We start from the raw sequence: 19,692 nt of genomic DNA, 5'->3' as shown, positions 1-19,692 counted from the left end.
CGTTAAGTAATTTTCTCCATCCTCACTGCAGCTAAAAAAATTTAGATGACTCATCCGCAGTGAGGTAGGTTATTAATCTGTTCAAATGCAAATTAAACTGCCTATATTGACCTTTTCACCTCAAATCTCCCCAAATTGTAGGAAATAAATGAAATTAGTCCTCATCCTTTCATGATCTGTCCATCTAACTCTCTTAGACGACACACCAGAGATGTGCATCTACTCCACTTGGTCTCCCTGGTCAGCCTGTAGCAGCTCGACATGCGACAAAGGTCGCAGGATGAGACAAAGGATGCTGAAGGCTCAGCTGGATCTCAGCGTACCTTGTCCACACACCCAGGACTTCCAGCCCTGCATGGCCCCGGGATGCAGTATGGAGGGTAAGAACACACATACAGGAGAGCACACAAAGCTTGAAAGAGAGTAAGCATTCTCAGGAAGTTTATTGTCGATAAATAACATTTAATTGTGTGGAATGGCCTGTGCTTGCAAAGTTGGAATGCAAATCAAGATCATTCTTTATTTTCCCTCATTAAAGGAAACTTTTTTTAAACTTTTAACAGGGTCAGCTTTATATCCCTGAGGTGCTTCAGCACTTTGAGAAGTAAAGATTAAAGGTCCTTTTTAGACCTGGCACCAACATAAGCCCAGCAGTCACAAATCACCAGCTCTAAGTTGTTTATATCTGGCAGAAAAGGGAAAGTCATAACATTAAAAGGTTTATGAATGTGTGGCCCCCCAGTTGGACCTACAAATGTCACAAAAATACTTTCCAACAGATGCCTTGGTTGTTACTGTGGTTTGAGTTTGACATTGTTTTCTATTATTGTTTTTTTTTTTGTCACAGTAGATTGTTTTAGATTAATTTCAATATGAGATACCTTGAGTAAATACAAAAAGCAGCATTCCAAAATCTTAAAAAATCACTTTCTAAGGCTCTGTTAGCTGTTATAAATACACAGAAAAATTATTGAACAGTTAAAAGCCTTGCCAGGAGTGACTCGCCTACCTAAAATTAGGTCACAAAAGAATAGGTCACAAAAGAAGGTATGCCCATATATATATTATATATATATATATATATATATATATATATATATATATATATATATATATATAAACAAACAAACAAAGTCCTGGAATCAAGGTGTTCATGAAAGTTTAATTATTTAAACCCACAACAACTGGAATGTAGTCTGAAATCACCTTGCTTGCATCATATTGCAGCTATAACAGATCTGATATATATGTAGTACAATGATATAGTTTTTTTAATCCAGGAAGAAACACATTTTAGGGGCTGATCAAATCAGTACACATCAAATCCCACGGTACATACAAAGTAATCACTACACTGGAAAAACTGTGTAGAATAGCATTAAACTGAGCACTGTTTTGCTTCCGGGATCTGTAAACAACATTTTGATTGTGTTTATTTTGGGTTCAAAGGAATCAACACCACATGTGTTCATTATTTCTAAGCTAACAGGAACAACTAATGGATTGTGTTTTTTTTTTTTTTTAGGATAATTGGGATTTAGAAACACAGCAGGGAAATTTATGTAGATGTTTATTTACGTTCACAGAACAACATCAGCTTTTCACCAAATTCTTTTGCTGTTTCCTTTCCCTCTGTACACATAAAAATGAATCCGTAATTTCCGACAGGTTTTCTGCTCCTGCTAAGAACGGATGCTGATTCTGCACAAGCACATGTGGTGAAAAATGGCTTTTGAACAACGTTGAGAGTCAGAGTCTGTCTTTGCTGTCTCCCCACTTCCCCTTTTTCACTCCGAGGAAGTCTTTTAGTAATCAGACAAGTGAAACACTCAAGGCTAAAAGAGATTCTCGCAGACACCCATGCTTCCACCCTCCGCTTGCTCTGTTATCGATTATTAGACAGCAACACAGATAGCTTTTTATTCCCAAGCACCTCTCCTTTGTTTTCATTTAGCGCTCCGTTAGCGTGTGCTGGGAGATTGATAATTGTAGGGTCCATGCTGGGGCAGAATGGGAAGCAACACTCAGGATGATTAATATTCCAGGGAAACTCTGTCTGGAGGCCCTACGGGACCTGAGATACCTGTATCTTTTATTAATGATTCACTTAGTTCTGCTTTATTAGGCTGCAGCTGGTAAGCAACATCAGTTTGTTGGAAGTACAGGTGCTGGTCATAAAATTAGAATATCATGAAAAAGTAGATTGATTTCAGTAATTCCATTTAAAAAGTGAAACTTGTATATTATATTCATACATTACATACAAACTCATATATTTCAGATGTTTATTTTGTTTAATTTTGATGATTACAAATGACAACAAATGAAAATCTCAAATTCATCATATCAGAAAATTAGAATATTACTGAAGACCAATAAAAACAAAGGATTTATAGAAATGTTGGCCAACTGAAAAGTATGAACATGAAAAGTATGAGCATGTACAGCACTCAGTATTTAGTTGGGCCTCCTTTGGCCTGTATTACTGCAGCAATGCGGCGTGGCATGGAGTCGATCAGTCTGTGGCACTGCTCAGGTGTTATGATAGCCCAGGTTGCTCTAATAGTGGCTTTTAGCTCTTCTGAATTGTTGGGTCTGGTGTATTGCATCTTCTTCTTCACAATACCCCATAGATTTTCTATGGGGTTAAGGTCAGGAGAGTTTGCTGGCCAATTAAGAACAGGGATACCATGGTCCTTCAACCAGGTACTGGTAGCTTTGGCACTGTGTGCAGGTGCCAAGTCCTGTTGGAAAATGAAATCTGCATCTCCAAAAAGTTGGTCAGCTGCAGGAAGCATGAAGTGCTCTAAAACTTCCTGGTATGTGGCTGCGTTGACCCTGGACCTCAGAAAACACAATGGACCAACACCAGCAGATGACATGGCACCCCAAACCGTCACTGACTGTGGAAACTTTACACTGGACTTCAAGCAACGTGGATGAAGTGCCTCTCTTCTTTTCCTCCAGACTCTGGGACCTTGATTTCCAAAGGAAATGCAAAATTTACTTTCATCAGAGAACATGACTTTGGACCACTCACCAGCAGTCCAGTCCTGTTTCTCTTTAGCCCAGGCAAGACGCTTCTGACGCTGTCTGTGGTTCAAGAGTGGCTTGACACAAGGAATGCGACAGCAGAAACCCATGTCTTTCATACGTCTGTGTGTGGTGGTTCTTGAAGCACTCACTCCAGCTGCAGTCCACTCTTTGTGAATCTCCCCCACATTTTTGAATGGGTTTTGTTTCACAATCCTCTCCAGGGTGCGGTTATCTCTCTTGCTTGTACACTTTTTTCGACCACATCTTTTCCTTCCCTTCGCCTCTCTATTAATGTGCTTGGACACTGAGCTCTGTGAACAGCCAGCCTCTTTAGCGATGACCTTTTGTGTCTTGCCCTCCTTGTGCAAGGTGTCGATGGTCGTCTTTTGGACAACTGTCAAGTCAGCAGTCTTCCCCATGATTGTGTAGCCTATAGAACTAGACTGAAAGACCATTTAAAGGCTTTTGCAGGTGGTTTGAGTTAATTAGCTGATTAGAGTGTGGCACCAGGGGCCATCAATTTTGAACCTTTTCACAATATTCTAATTTTCTGATATGATGAATTTGAGATTTTCATTTGTTGTCATTTGTAATCATCAAAATTAAACAAAATAAACATCTGAAATATATGAGTTTGTATGTAATGTATGAATATAATATACAAGTTTCACTTTTTAAATGGAATTACTGAAATCAATCTACTTTTTCATGATATTCTAATTTTATGACCAGCACCTGTATATGAGAGTTAAACGTTGTTTGTCAAAGAAAAATCCATTAAGGTATGTCAGAGTTCATTGATCATTGCTGAGGAAAACCTCCAATTTACAAGGTCTATTCCCACATAATATTCTGCTTTTGACAGCCTCCCTTTTAACATATTTTATTTGCTATCTGCTCCGTTCGTAGAGGCGTCCCAGTAGAAAGCAGTTAGGTTTGTACTCTGTTTCTAGTAAATAACAGCTAGATCTTAAAGTGAAATGCAGGCTAATAGTGATGAAAAAGGGCAGAGCAGGGGCTTGTTAAGCTTGAGAAGCAGCAGTTTGCGCTTCACCTGATACTAGCCGAGGTCATACATATTGATTCTGTTTCCCTGAGGCTCCTGCTGTGTCCCCAGGGCAGCTGGTGTTATTAAAAAGGGAGCTGAAGCAGTTTTGGAAGGAGAGCCCTTTGAATATATGTCTTTAAACCTTGAGCAGAGTAAAAAGGCTGTTATTCAAGCAACTGTTTGAAATATTCAGTCTCCAGGGTCAGTTGTCCCGTATCCACAGGACAAGGGACAGATATTCCTGTCAGGAATACTTTGAAATTGTTCAGAGTTTGAGAGTTTCACTTAAAATCTAAAATGTTGCTGGTCTGATCCTGGGTTCCAGCAGCATTCATTTGTGCCCTGGTGTTACCTCAGAGTTGAGAGTATGCCTGAGATTTATAATTGCTTATGGTATGTTTTTACTTAAAAACAAAAACACATTGTGAACCAAAAAGATGCACCAGCATTTTACTAGGTGAACAGCTAAAAGCTTTGGGGGTTTTTTCTTGTCTAGGGTTTACTGCATGTTTTCCAAGGCCAAAATATTTTCTGCTGCTTCTCAAATCTTCTTTTTAAGTTTAAGACAGAAACAATCTGTGAATCTATATATTCTGAAAGCTTTCCCTTCTTTTACATCAAGGTATAAAAAGAAAAAATGCGCTTTTAGTTTTACCCCAGTTTAGTTTTATCATTTAATTAAATGATCATGAATTATATGCTTTGATTATTTCCAAAGGTCACTTAATTCTGTAGCAGAACCACCAAAGATGTTAAATGAAATTATTTGTTTGGTAACTGCAGCCCCTTTATTAGGTCAACTAATAGCCAGAGCCCAATAGTGGGAATACAGATGTACTCTAGTAAAAGATTTGTTTTCCAGTTTGCAAAAACGTGATTCAGAGAATGGTTCCCATTTATAGTGCTGCTAAATGAGGATTTAATCCTTTAATGAGGATGATAATTTGAATTCAATGAGCGGCTAACAATATAATTCTTTCTATAAATGAGTAATTTTTTTTACAAAAGCACTTTAACATTATTTTGCCTTTGTTGACATTGGGTTGCAATTCAGGCCACAGAGATTATCAGCTGGGTTTTGTTATTAAGGACACACTCTAAAATCAAATGGAGTTTTTCAAAAAGTCACTAAAGGTTCATAGAAAAACTGGGAAATACAGTTTATTCACTAACTATTTAAGATTGTAATTCACAAGGTTTTATTTGCCTGCTTATATTTGACATGGTGTATTAATGTAAGATTGATTCATGTTTTCTAGAGGGTGAAAAAAATGCAGGTTAACCATATATTGAAATTAGCTAAATGCCAAGTAGATGCCAACCCACTCACTGTTAATATATTGCTTTGTTAAATTAATATTTTTTAGTGTAGGTATGAAGGAACACCATGTTTTTTTATTTGAGGGCAGTCGAAATTATCTCAAGTTGTTCCAAAAATGTTAAAAAACAATATACTAGACTTTGATTTCAGGTTTGAAGACGTTTCAAACCTTTATTGTTTTTTGTCCATTTTACAACTCGAGATCTGCTGGTGAAGATTCTCAGTCATCCAGGTCATTGTCATTCCAAAAAACTTTTCAAACAATCCACTGGAAATGGTTTCCAAGTTTGAAATTTCACTTCCCATCCAGGAAGCTCTTTCAATTCAAGATGTCAGAATTAGCATTGAGTTCGAAGCTTTACATAGTAGCCCAAAAACCTTTTTTGGCTTAGAAAATGTGCAAATTGATCCAGAAGAACGGTTCCGCCCCTTAGGAATGGGGAGTCGTTTGGGTTCTTTGTTAGCCTGCAATACCCGATACTGGGCTATGCCTCTGAAAAGGGGGTCGTTAGGGGCAATCGATGGCTTGCCTGGGGAGGTGAGATGTTTTGTCCCCTGCCTGGGGATGGGGGGTTGAAATGATAGCGGGAAGAAATCAACTCTATTGCTGCATTGTAGGTTTAAGAGACCTGGAACCTGAGTCCAAACCCTCTATTAAGGTTGATTTTTCTTCCTAACATAAATAGCTTTCTTCACACCCCTTTGAAACCACCTGTCTTCTTTGTCCAAATTGTGAACATTCTGTTCCTCAAATGAGACAGCAGAGTCCTGTCCAGAAGAGGTAGCTCTTCTCAACGCCAATTCTGACATTTTCAATTGAAAAAGCTTCCTGGGAGGGAAAACACATTTAAACTTGGAAACCAAGTCCAGTTAATTGTTTTTTTGTTTTTGTTTTTTATCTTTTTGGTATAACTATGACCTGGATAACTAAGAATCTTCACCAGCAGATCTCAAGCTGTAAAATGGACAAAAAACAAAAATGTGTTTTCTTAAAAATAAACGTTCTATCTGATCTTCTGAAAGTGTCTGAAAAATGTAGGTAAATCTTGACTCATTTGCTTTTGACATAAACATGTTAGGATTAAACTGTTTTGGAACAGATTTATAAAAAAAAAACATAATTCTAGTGTCTCAGAGATATGGAGATTCTATGGTTGTTGTTTCTTTTGTTATTCCACCTGACACATAAAAGAAAGTTAGTGAAATGTTCATCTCTTGTTCTTTAAATAGCATTGGTTTCTTTTCCTGGTGAACAGAGCCTTCAACGTGCATGATGTCAGAGTGGATCAGCTGGTCTGCCTGCAGTGTTTCCTGTGGGATGGGGATGAGGTCCAGAGAGCGATACGTCAAACAGTATCCGGAGGACGGCTCGCTCTGTCAGCTTCAGACTGAAGAGACTGAGAAGTGTGTTGTCAACAACGAATGCTGTGAGTCTGCCTTCAGAGATGCATCCCTTTCACTCTTTTCACATAAGTAGAGTTTTCATCTAAATTTTCAAAAGAAGTACAACATTCAAGGCTAGAGAAAAGTGACAATAATGTTCCTGTTAACAACCACTTCCTAGTAGCTCCACATTTGTTTAGAATAACTGGAAGTGGAAATTCACAGAGGTTCTTTATGTCATCTTATTCAATGTATTTTAGCTGGATGTAACGTGGCATACTGCCTTAAAGCAGCCATTGAATGAAAATAATACAGGGTTTTACACATACTAAAAACTCCAAGACTTCCTTGTATGGAAATATTTCTTCTTCCCATCTGAGCAGCCCCCCTGCCTATGCAGAAAAATATTAATAAAATATAAATAAAATAAATAATCTAAAAAATATATATAGTAGCTATTTTAAATCTATTTAATCCTGAAGCAGATTGCAGGCTGATGGTGCCACAGAACATTATGCTTTTTTACCAAATAGTGCAGACTGCAGTCAATAAAATAAAAACTGTGAGTGCCCCTGATACGACCCTGTAGGCTTCTGATAAATAAAGGAAATTAAATAAAGAGGAGGTAGTCATAGTAAAACCTTATAAATTAAAAAGTAAATCCGGTATTAAATGGGGAGAGGAAACCAATCAACACAAAAATATGATCAGTTAGGATAAGTGGAAGTTTTTGAGTACATTGTAATAAATCTTAGTGCTCCATAAAACACAGTGTCCAAAGCATGACGTCACTAAGAACTAGACTGCATATAGAGGACACTGCTAAAACAAATAAAGGGAACATGTAAACAACACAACATAGCTTCAATCAAAGCAAACTTCTGTGAAATGAAACTGTCCACTGAGAAAGAAACAGTATTGACCATCAATTTTACAGGCTGTTGTACGAATGGCCCTGCGATGGACTGGGGACCTGTCCAGGGTGTACCCTGACTCTCGTCCGTAGACAGCTTGAGATAGACAGCAGGGACCCTCGTGACCCCACTTGGAATATGCATGATGGAAAATGGATGGATGGATAGATATTGTACAAATGGAATAAATAATCAGGTGGTTCTGAAGGTGGGAACAGCAGACCATTTCTCAGTACCAAGGCTTTCTGGCTGATGTTTAGGCTACTTTGGAATGTTGGTGGTTCTTTTTAACACTCATGGTAGCATGAGACAGACTCCAAAACCCACACAAGTGGCGCAGGTAGAGCAGCTCATCCACGATGGAACATCAATGTTAGCTGTGGAAAGAAAGTTTGCTGTGTCTGTCAGCGTTGTGTAGAGAGGCTGGAGGGGCTATCAGGAGAGAGGCCTGTGTATAAGGAGATGTAGAGTAGGCTGCCGGAGGGCAACAACTCAGCAGCAGGATTGCTACCTCCGCCTTTGTGCAACGAGGAACTAGATGAGGACTGCCAGAGCCCTGCAAAATGACCTCCAGCAGGCCACAAATGTGCATGTTTCTGCACATATGGTTGGAAACTGAGGCTTGGCATTTGCCAGAGAAAACCGGGATTGACAAATTCGCCACTTGCACCCTGTGCTTTTGACAGATTAAAGCAGGTTTACACTGAGCATATAATAGACATGACAGAGTCTGGAGACACCATGGAGAGCGATCTGCTGCCAGCAATATCCGGCAGCATGACAGGATTGGCAGCGGGTCAGTAATGGTGTGGGGGGGACATTTCTTTGGAGAGTCGCTCAGAGGTAGCATGACCGCCAATAGGTACCAAGATGAGATCCTCAGAGCCCTTGGGACACCATATGCTGGTGCGGTCCGCCCTAGGTTTAATCATTTCAGATCTAGGATGTGTTTTTTGAGTGTTCCCTTTATTTTTCTAAGCGGTGTATGTTGCCATCATCCCAAATGGATAAAAAGGTAACCACCTATGAGTTGTTAGGGTTTTTGTTTCAAAAGACAACACACTTAATTACAAAACAAAGCCTAACTTCACTTTTAACTTTGGTACCAATTTGGAATAGACATCCTAAATTGTTCCTTTTAGCTTTATACCCTGGGGAACATATCTTTAACATAAGTTTAAATCAGAATGTACTTTTATAGATATTAGCTCATTAGTTGCAAAAAAAATGCATTGCTTTACCTTGGAAGAATATCAGGAGACCTAACGCCACTCAGTGGTTAAAACAGATGTTGTCTAGTTTGCCGCTAGAAAGAATAACATATATTAAGAAATCCAAACGGTATCTTTTCGAGAGGATTTGGGGGCCTTTCATTAATTTTATTAAGGACTTAAACTTGACTGAAGGCCTGTTTGAGTTATAATTTACTGGAACCCGTGGTGTGCCATGTTGTATAGATATGTATATCCATAACTGACTAATTAGTACTTTCTTACATACCCCTGTTTTTGAGAAGCTGTGTGGGTTTTTTTTGTTTTTGTTTTTTTTGCTGTCATGTCATAACTGCAAAGAGAACCTGTTCAGATAATGACATGTTTGTGTTTTCAAAATGAAAAATCACAATAAATATATATTGTTAAAAAAATTTGGAATAGGCAGAGTAAAGAGAGCAAATAATCAGTAATTACATCCAAATATTTATAATGTGGCATTATTTAAATTTGCCTTTAAGAGTGTTTACGGTTGGAATTTTATTTTAAGAATGTTCAAGAAGCAAGCCGAGCGAACCATAAGGACTGAGAAGGGGCTTTAAGCTAGCATGTTTGAGTTGCAACCTGTCTCACTGCGCACTCAGATTAGTAACTGATGCTGGTGTAACACATATGGCATTATTGCAGGCAGCAACACCCCTAAATCTTTGACCAGTATGCAGTAACGGCACATTCAGGCTTACTTTTACCACTGGAATGCACACAGATACATTGTATTTACTACGTAGGAGATTTCTGTAACAAACTGGTTTGTTCAGAATTTATAATAAAAACAGAGCAAAGTGTAAAGTTATGCATAAATTGTTGTATTTAAAAGACTAATAAAATAAAAAATAATAATAATGTAGTTAAAAAACAGCAATTCCAGGCGAAGAAAATTGTTTCCAAAACATCTTTGTAATTAAGTTCTGTTTATGCTTTGCATGCCTGTATATATTTAAGACAAATTCAACCAACTTGCCATTTATGGAATGCTATGGAGTTCAAAATCAATCAAATAAATAAGTCACCGTGGAATAAATAGCTACTTTAATAAATAATACACAAATATTAAAGTCGTAGGGAAATCATATTTAAATGTCAAATCATTCTGGCTAAAAAATGTATACAATTTTACTCTATCAGACGATATTGTCCCAAAATTTAGAACATTTCTGTTTAAAAAAAAAAAAAAATCTTGTCTTGGCCAGTTAGTTATTCCTCAGCTTGTACACCTAAGTTCGACCAATCATATATCAACGGTCATCTGTCAATCAATTTTTTTCGGTCATCGCATCTTGATTCATATGTCGCAGCTAATATACGCAACGGTTCAAATGAGAATCGTTTCCTTTCCCATTGAGTTGCGTCCCAGTGTTCACGGGGATGGACGTCTGTGTCTTCTGCAGGCGTAGAGCTAACAGAACTGGCAGCGTTGCGAGGCAAGGGCTCAAACATGTACGGCTGGAAGCCTTCTACACCAAAGCAAGCTTCTGCCGCCCTGGCGTCCTCTTCCACAACATCTTCGTCCCCGCTTTCCTCCTCTAAATAAAAAATATATGACGGAGGAGACTCATCCACGACCTCCAAAACAAAAAAGTGCTACTTGGTTCCAATGCAATTTCCCATTGGGAACCTACTAGCACTAAGTTGCTGACTGGTTAGCAAGATGCTTCCAACCACCGGCCTATAAGCAAACCTGCTTGTGAACCTTCCGCCACAACAATCCCGCCCCCTTGATAAACGACCAATACAACTCGGGAGAATTCAGAAATGCAAGGGTTGGAACATCCGTTTCTCTATGACTTTTAATGTAAAAATGACATTTTGAAATAACTGAATGCAAGTAAAATTCTCAGCTCATTACTATGCAATATATTTTATAAGAATAAAAAGAACCATACAATGATTTAATTTGATAATTTATCACGAAAATATAGATTATTCCTGAGGAGTTTTTATTTTATTCCATCAGTCAGCTTTTATTTCATAATAATGTTTTCTTCTACTGCCTTTTGATTTCATAAAGACATTTTTAACATTAATGACTTAGTTGGCCAATCAGCGTCAGCAGGTTGGATCTGCACCCCCATGGGCTGACACCAAACAGGATCTAGTCTTCATTCTGGCTGCCTGCTAGTTGAGCTAGCAACAACTAGCTTGGTGGAGTTTCATGAACAGAAAACCATCATTGGCTGGATCTATGTCAGAATATGTTTTTTTAAGTCACCATGAACTAATTTTTGAAATGATCAGGCTGATAATTAGTCGTCATGATGTTAACATTGATGATGCTGTGGTAGAAAGCGCTGTAGAGCTGATAGGTATTTTTTAAATTACTTATTGATTTCATTTTGAACTATTTTGCTTTCCATACACTTTAAGTAGCATTATTCATACAGCATTTTTTTACCCTCATTTTGATGCACTTTTTTTTATATTAAAGCCATTTTTTAAAGTCACAATGAGCTCCTTAAATTCCTACTTAGATACAGACGCTGCCATTAATCCTACTGTTATCTCATTAGTAAGTAGGTTTTATTTCGGCACGGTGAAAAACAAATCGAGAAATAAAACAAACATTTAATTCATTCAATAAGTGTTTGATTTGGAGATTCTTGTTTTGCTTCCCACAGCTCCTAGCAGCTGTGTTGTGACAGAGTGGGCGGAGTGGGACCCCTGTAGCGTCACCTGCGGTCTTGGCATGAGGAGACGGGAGCGAATGGTGAAGATGCCTCCTATCGACGGATCGATGTGTAAAACTGAGGTTGCTGAGATGGAGAAGTGTATGATGCCAGAATGCCGTGAGTTTGCAGTTCTTTGTGTATTTCTTTTTTTTTTGGTAATTGTATAATTACCAAATTGCACCCTGTGCGATTTGTTCTTGCGTGTGTCGAAGAAGTTCAGGCTCAGGAATTTTTTTTTGCTTTAATCCCTGTGTACGCCTACAGGAGGAACAATTGCAGATAACAGCACAACCTTTGCTTTTAGAGGGCATTGGTCACGGAGGATTTAACTTTTATATAGATACAACATTAATCTTTGCAAAAATAACATGTTTTAGGTGGCTATTTGTGGATTTATTTTATTTGTATAATGTTTGACGGATGTGATGAAAAACCTCTATTAGAGCATAGAAGATAATAAATATCATTAAATACTCCATCAGGTTTTACATGAAAGCTTTTCAACAGTAGCAACCTTTCTGTAAAACGGCACCACAATCAGAGGAAACTTTTTTATTTAATAATTTCATACTAAAATAAGTTATGGAACTTCACGGTCTGTATTCTCTGCATTTTATTTTACATCAAATTGAAAATATATATTTCAAACTTACAGTATAATGTACTCTTTTTCCTTTTTCATATTAAATTTATTTTTTTTTTTACTTTTTTAACCGGAATCAATTTTAATTCTCCATATTCCCCGTATAGCAGTGTTAGTTCTTAACCCCTAGAACCCTACGGACCCACCGGCGGGTCCAGCTGCTACGTGACCTCGTAATTTTAACAAACCCCCAGTATTGATGTAAAAAACACATTTGGCACAGTTTGGTGACATTTGTGGATAAATGTGCCAAAATGGCCTCTCCGCCTAAGAAATTTCTCACTAATACCATTCTAAAATAAATATGATTCATCTGATTGAGTCCAAATTTGGTATATTTTTACACAACATTTAGATTTAAAAGTCTGTACTACTTTTTTGTGCTCTAAATAATATTTTGGTAGTGTTTTGTAATGTTTATTTCAAAGAAAATTTTGTCGAGGTTCAAAAAATGCAAAATATTTTGTATTTTGTCCCTAATATTTCAGGCAGGGTCAAAGCTACAATGGTGCTGACACCAGAAAACCATTCTATGACATCTTACCTTTACAGACGTACCAAAAGTTTCTTCTTAAATCTAATAGCTGTGAGGCTATAAGTGATTTACTTTTGTGTGTTTTTGTCAGGCAGAAATTTATTTATACCCCCTCAGGGTGTAAGAGGTTAATGGATGAAAATGTTTGAAATGCTATTAAAGTTAATTTACAAGTCCAATAATCTTGCCTTTCTTTAAATAACCTGCTACCTTAGCACCGACTTAAATTTTTTGTTTTGTTTGTCACTCTTTTTTAGATTAAAAGAGGCCAAACAGAACATGTATTATCTTTATTATGTTTGCATTAACAACAAAAGCATTTATTACCAAAGCTTGACCATTACATAAATCAAGTATTCAGCTCTCTCTAACACAAAAGTCAACTGATCTGCAAACTGGAAGCTGTTTTGTGTGTTTGTGTTCAGACACCATCCCCTGTATGCTGTCCCCCTGGTCGGACTGGAGTGAGTGTAGCGTGACGTGCGGCCGGGGAGTTCGAAAGCGTCAGCGGATGCTGAAGTCTGATCCTACTGAGTGCACAGAGGAGCTGGAACAAACAGAGAAGTGCATGCTGCCTGAGTGTCGTGAGTCCTTGAATTTTAAACTCTCTCCTTTAGTTCAGGATATTTTCCTTTTTTCATTTCTCAACTTAACATTGTTTTTTTTTTTTTCCTTTGAGTATTTCTTGACAGTTTTTATTGTATAAAGTCCACTGCACTCTGTATCAAAACCATTTGTTTGGGAGAAATATTGTTGCAAAATTATTTGCATTATCTTTGATATCTTAGGAGTAATTACAGATGGCTGCTGGGCCGCTGACTGAACCGGACCGGGCATTCGAACCGAGCCATCCGCTACGGGGCTGGACTGGTTCCGGAGCCAGCCGAGGACGCAGCGACCAGCCCATCCCGATGCCAGTTGCCACAGCAGCACGGGGCCGCGTACCGTCACTGGGTCAGGTTCGGTCGCTCCGTCCCCTGCTGGCTCCCTCCCCCCCGTCCGGAGTTCCCTGACCAGCCCCGCAGCTGCAGTTGGATGCCCGGTGTGTTTTGACTACGTGCTGCAATTTGAATTGAGAAAGCTTCCTGGAGAGGTGGCGAAACGTCTTCAAATCTTGAAAACCAAGTCCAGTGGATATTTTTTGAATTTTTACGGAATACGTGCTGCACTGTAGCCGACCAAAATCCAGGACAATTTTGAAATTCCCCCCGGACATTTTTTTAGGTATGAAAGGTAGGACATGTCCGGGAAAAAGAGGACGTCTGGTCACCCTATCTCTATGCATGTGCAGATCTCACATGGCAGAAGTGTAGCAAAAATCAGGTGTGTAAAGAGAGCCAACCCAGAAACTGTGTGACTTGTAACCAATTATTTGTCTGTGTTTCTGGGTGTTACATACATCAGACTTAAAGGAATAGTACACCCAAAACATGATTAGCCTTCATTTTCTACTCACCCCCATGCTGAACAACACTCTGGAGTACTTTTTTGATATCTCAAATGCATCTGGAGATCTGGGAGGCTTCTTGCTGTCTGCTGACATTCAAATAATGGAGGTCTGTTGCGCCCGAGGCAGAAAGGTCCATAAAAGTCCACAAAAACGTGTCAATATTCCTCCATACTGCTCGTCCAATGTATTCCAAGTGTCCTGAGTGGGTAGCATCCAGAATTTACTCGAAACAAAGTCATTTAGAGTGTTTTTAGAGCCTAAACAGTAGTGTATAGGATTTTCATAAAAGCGCGTTGATATTTTTTGTTAAGACAAATATACATAAATGGTAAACATATATTTTAGTAGTGGTAGCTATTGTGACACTGGCAGGATTAAGTTTGGAAAACTTTGCCACAGAAGAATTATCGTTGAATACATGAAGCTCAGCCCTTTTCTCTTTTCTTAAAAATGCACAGTGTAGTATGAAATGCTTGCTTCTAGATTTAAATTGTTTCTGGACAGAATCAAAGGTGCAGTGTCAGAGGGAGCTGGGATTCTGCTGCCTGTGCACTGATCTGTGCAATGTGATGATAAAACTTCACAAGCAGAAAGGCTGTAAAAATCAGCAGTGACTGAGCAGGTTTCATAAAACAAAAGGATCTATTCAGTGTGCTGTTTCAAACAGCATCTCATAAATCTTAGAAAGTATTCTCTTTAAGATTAAAATGAAATATTCATCATTGGTGAAGGAGCAGAGTTTGTGCTGAACCAAAGAGTTTTCATGAGCCTGAACTCATCACTTTTCTAACATTACTGCCACACACTTCAATAGTATTTCATTAGACTTTTATGTAATAGATAGGCAAAAAATACATGGTTGGGCATGATTTTAGTAACCTAATGCACCTAATTTGTGCATACAGCTGTGCTTAGAAGGTTTTAAGTAAGGTTTAGGACATACTCAGGTCTTAGGAGTGAAGTTATCACATCTTAGGAAACAACAAATATCTTTTTTTAATTCAGTGGGGGGAAAAAATTAATTTAATAAAGCTTTATTCTCTCCTAAAATCATCTTCAAAGTTTATTTTAGTTCATAGAAAGTCACTTTGTGCCATTGATGACGTTGTCATGGAAACCCAGGGAAGATAACAGACTTGTATAAGATAGACATATAGGACATATATGTATAGGATAAAACACATTGTAGGTTTTAAAATATGTCAAGGAGAACTGCTCAGTGTATTATCTGAAAATGAGAGCGTTATGGAACAGCTGCAAACCCACAGAGACATGACGGTCCATCTAAACTGGAACTTTGGACAAGGACCGGATTAATCAGATACACTCTGGAGGAGCTGCAGAGATCCACAGCTCAGTTTGAAGAATCTTTTTACAAGATAACCAAATTAGTTCTGCTCGACACGATTGTCATTTTAAGGAAGAGTAGTACAAAAAACCCCATGAAGATAAAGTCAGATAAGATTAAAGTTTATACAACTGTCAGAGAACATTGCCCTAAACTGTGAAAACTAGTGATAGCAACTCCATGCTGTAGGACAAGAAAGGAAAGACGAATAACTTAAATAGAAAGATGGTTGGAGATGACTTACACAGTCCTAGATAAAACCTTTTTAAAAGACCTGAGATTTATGCAGAGGTTCACCTTTGGCACAACAAGAACAATATGAATACAACCTAAGCCACAGTCGAGTGTTTGGACTAAATCATGCTTATGAGTTAGAACAGCCAAGTGAAAGACCAGACCTCACTCTGATAGAAAATAGAATAAATTCAAATGTTCTTTATTGTCAGTGTGGGGTGTTCAGGTGTGTCAGCAGCAAAAGGACAAATTTGAGCTCACAGAAATCTAGCGGTGGATCTAGGTGGCAGCTGGAACACTTCATTGAAAAAAAAATCTAAGAGATCTGCATTTAAATGGAATGCAGAAAACTTGAAAAAATTGCTTCAAAAAGACTTATTCTCCTTTCTAAGAAATAAAGACAACTATTAGGTATAGGCTGACTGAAGAAAACGAAATGTTCCAGAATATAGTTTGTTAGATGGAATCCCATATGACAAGGTTAAAAAAAGAAATAACATTCAGTCATTCATCCAATCTGACTTAATGTCATGTTGGGATTTAGGGACCTAACCCACATGCAGAACACACTCAGACAAGGGAGAAAAAGTTCAACAGTTTATTGATCTCACAATGAATAAAAAAGACTGTTCAGAGTAACAGGTCCGGGTTTGGTCACAACAGGATCTTCTGCAGAGAGGGACAGTTCAGTTAGCTGGAGTCTTAGTTCAGTAGTTTGTAGAATCTTGCAGGTTTGTACCTTTTCAGTGGTTCACAGAACGGCAGAGGGAGGGAACCAGGAGGGTCCAGAGGCAGATGGTGAGCAGAGGGTTTGGCAGTGGCAGGGCTTGACTTCAGACCTTTCAGTGTTCAGATCAGAGATTCTCTCCAAATCTCTTCTTGAGAGCGGGCAGGCAGGCTCAGACAGTTAATCATCCAGAGATCAGACAGGTAGTTGCAGGAGAGAAACTCTTCCAGAGTTTCAGGGTTCGGTCAGGTTCTTCCTAGGAAGCAGAGAGGACAAAAACTGGTTAGGTTGAAGTTCAGGTCTTCAGGGGAGTCAGAGAATCAGACTGGCAGGTTGGCTCAGGCTTGCTAACCGTAACTGGCTTAACACTCTGGCACTGGAGTGTTGCGCTGCCACTGCTTATATGCTGGTCTCCTGATGAGTTAACGAGCCGCAGGTGTAGAAGTCAGCTCCGGCTCCAGGAGACCTAGGACGCCCTCTGCTGGAGAAAGGTGGACAGACCTCCAGACCCCAACACTTAAGTCATTTTACATAGGATCAAAAGTACAGATGTGGAGATGCTGAATAAAATTCATTATATCATTTTTGATTTTTATTTTCTTTTTCTTTTTTTCAAATAGTTTTTATAGAAGCAAATGATAAGATAATCACAATAAGGAATACAGTGTTTTTGTGTGGATAAACATATACTTATGCAGGTATAAATTCAAATATATACACACAAGTACAAATGTTGAAATAGTCACACCTACTACATATACAAACAACAAAAACAAAACAAAATAAGAACAATAAAAGGAGAGAACAAAACACCCCATTCCCACCCTGTCTCAGCCCAACAGGTTCAGCAGACAATAAAATAAATAATAATAATAGAAATAAAAAATACTGTATATTTAGTTAGGTAGGAGCTTCAAATTTGAAAAATAAGAAAGAAAACACTGCCATTTTTGGAAAAAATTGTCTGTACATCCTCTCATTGTATATTTAATTTTCTCAAGTTTAAGGAAAAACACCATGTCCTTCAGCCACTGGGCGATGGAGGGAGATCTAGCAGACTTCCAGTGTAATAATAATGACGCCTTACGATTAAGGATGTAAAGGCTATAATATCTTTTTGCATTGAATTTAATACAACTGAGGAATCAGAAATTCCAAATATGGCAGTCAGTGGACAAGGCTGCAGGTTAACTTTGAGAATAGCAGACATAACTGCTAAGTAACCAGACCAAAAAGCAGCCAGGACAGGGCAAAGAAAAAAAACTTATGACTAAGATGACACTTCCTGACACTTATCACATTTGTCTTCAATTTCTGGATACATTTCACTGAGTCTGGACTTAGAGAAACAGACTCTATGAAAAACTTTGAATGGAATAAAACGAAGACAAGCACAAGAGGTAGTAAACCGTATTCTGTCAATTGCATCCACCCAGAGATTCATTTAACTGTATTCCTAACTCTGATTCCCATGCATTCTTGATTTTGGTATCCCACTGACAGTTTAGTTTCAGAATGGAAATACAGGTGCTGGTCATAAAATTAGAATATCATGAAAAAGTAGATTGATTTCAGTAATTCCATTTAAAAAGTGAAACTTGTATATTATATTCATACATTACATACAAACTCATATATTTCAGATGTTTATTTTGTTTAATTTTGATGATTACAAATGACAACAAATGAAAATCTCAAATTCATCATATCAGAAAATTAGAATATTACTGAAGACCAATAAAAACAAAGGATTTATAGAAATGTTGGCCAACTGAAAAGTATGAACATGAAAAGTATGAGCATGTACAGCACTCAGTATTTAGTTGGGCCTCCTTTGGCCTGTATTACTGCAGCAATGCGGCGTGGCATGGAGTCGATCAGTCTGTGGCACTGCTCAGGTGTTATGATAGCCCAGGTTGCTCTAATAGTGGCTTTTAGCTCTTCTGAATTGTTGGGTCTGGTGTATTGCATCTTCTTCTTCACAATACCCCATAGATTTTCTATGGGGTTAAGGTCAGGAGAGTTTGCTGGCCAATTAAGAACAGGGATACCATGGTCCTTCAACCAGGTACTGGTAGCTTTGGCACTGTGTGCAGGTGCCAAGTCCTGTTGGAAAATGAAATCTGCATCTCCAAAAAGTTGGTCAGCTGCAGGAAGCATGAAGTGCTCTAAAACTTCCTGGTATGTGGCTGCGTTGACCCTGGACCTCAGAAAACACAATGGACCAACACCAGCAGATGACATGGCACCCCAAACCATCACTGACTGTGGAAACTTTACACTGGACTTCAAGCAACGTGGATGAAGTGCCTCTCTTCTTTTCCTCCAGACTCTGGGACCTTGATTTCCAAAGGAAATGCAAAATTTACTTTCATCAGAGAACATGACTTTGGACCACTCACCAGCAGTCCAGTCCTGTTTCTCTTTAGCCCAGGCAAGACGCTTCTGACGCTGTCTGTGGTTCAAGAGTGGCTTGACACAAGGAATGCGACAGCAGAAACCCATGTCTTTCATACGTCTGTGTGTGGTGGTTCTTGAAGCACTCACTCCAGCTGCAGTCCACTCTTTGTGAATCTCCCCCACATTTTTGAAGGGGTTTTGTTTCACAATCCTCTCCAGGGTGCGGTTATCTCTCTTGCTTGTACACTTTTTTCGACCACATCTTTTCCTTCCCTTCGCCTCTCTATTAATGTGCTTGGACACTGAGCTCTGTGAACAGCCAGCCTCTTTAGCGATGACCTTTTGTGTCTTGCCCTCCTTGTGCAAGGTGTCGATGGTCGTCTTTTGGACAACTGTCAAGTCAGCAGTCTTCCCCATGATTGTGTAGCCTATAGAACTAGACTGAAAGACCATTTAAAGGCTTTTGCAGGTGGTTTGAGTTAATTAGCTGATTAGAGTGTGGCACCAGGGGCCATCAATTTTGAACCTTTTCACAATATTCTAATTTTCTGATATGATGAATTTGAGATTTTCATTTGTTGTCATTTGTAATCATCAAAATTAAACAAAATAAACATCTGAAATATATGAGTTTGTATGTAATGTATGAATATAATATACAAGTTTCACTTTTTAAATGGAATTACTGAAATCAATCTACTTTTTCATGATATTCT

General features: G+C 38.4%; 1 protein-coding gene across 1 annotated transcript in view; it reads left to right on the top strand.

Moving 5' to 3' along the window:
* spon1b (spondin 1b) overlaps positions 1 to 19,692 on the top strand; it is a 159,459-nt gene that overhangs the window by 138,060 nt on the left and 1,707 nt on the right. Inside the window, exons 11-14 of the mRNA XM_038308714.1 lie at positions 198 to 380; positions 6,662 to 6,832; positions 11,589 to 11,756; positions 13,243 to 13,401. Coding sequence (XP_038164642.1) covers positions 198 to 380; positions 6,662 to 6,832; positions 11,589 to 11,756; positions 13,243 to 13,401 — 681 coding nt within the window. The remainder of the gene's footprint in view (positions 1 to 197; positions 381 to 6,661; positions 6,833 to 11,588; positions 11,757 to 13,242; positions 13,402 to 19,692) is intronic.

This window comes from Cyprinodon tularosa, unplaced genomic scaffold, assembly GCF_016077235.1.
Source record: "Cyprinodon tularosa strain WSP-4 unplaced genomic scaffold, ASM1607723v1 ctg644, whole genome shotgun sequence".
NCBI classification, from domain to species: domain Eukaryota; kingdom Metazoa; phylum Chordata; class Actinopteri; order Cyprinodontiformes; family Cyprinodontidae; genus Cyprinodon; species Cyprinodon tularosa.
Note: the sequence above shows the minus strand (reverse complement) of the source record. Positions and strands in the feature narration are given on the sequence as shown.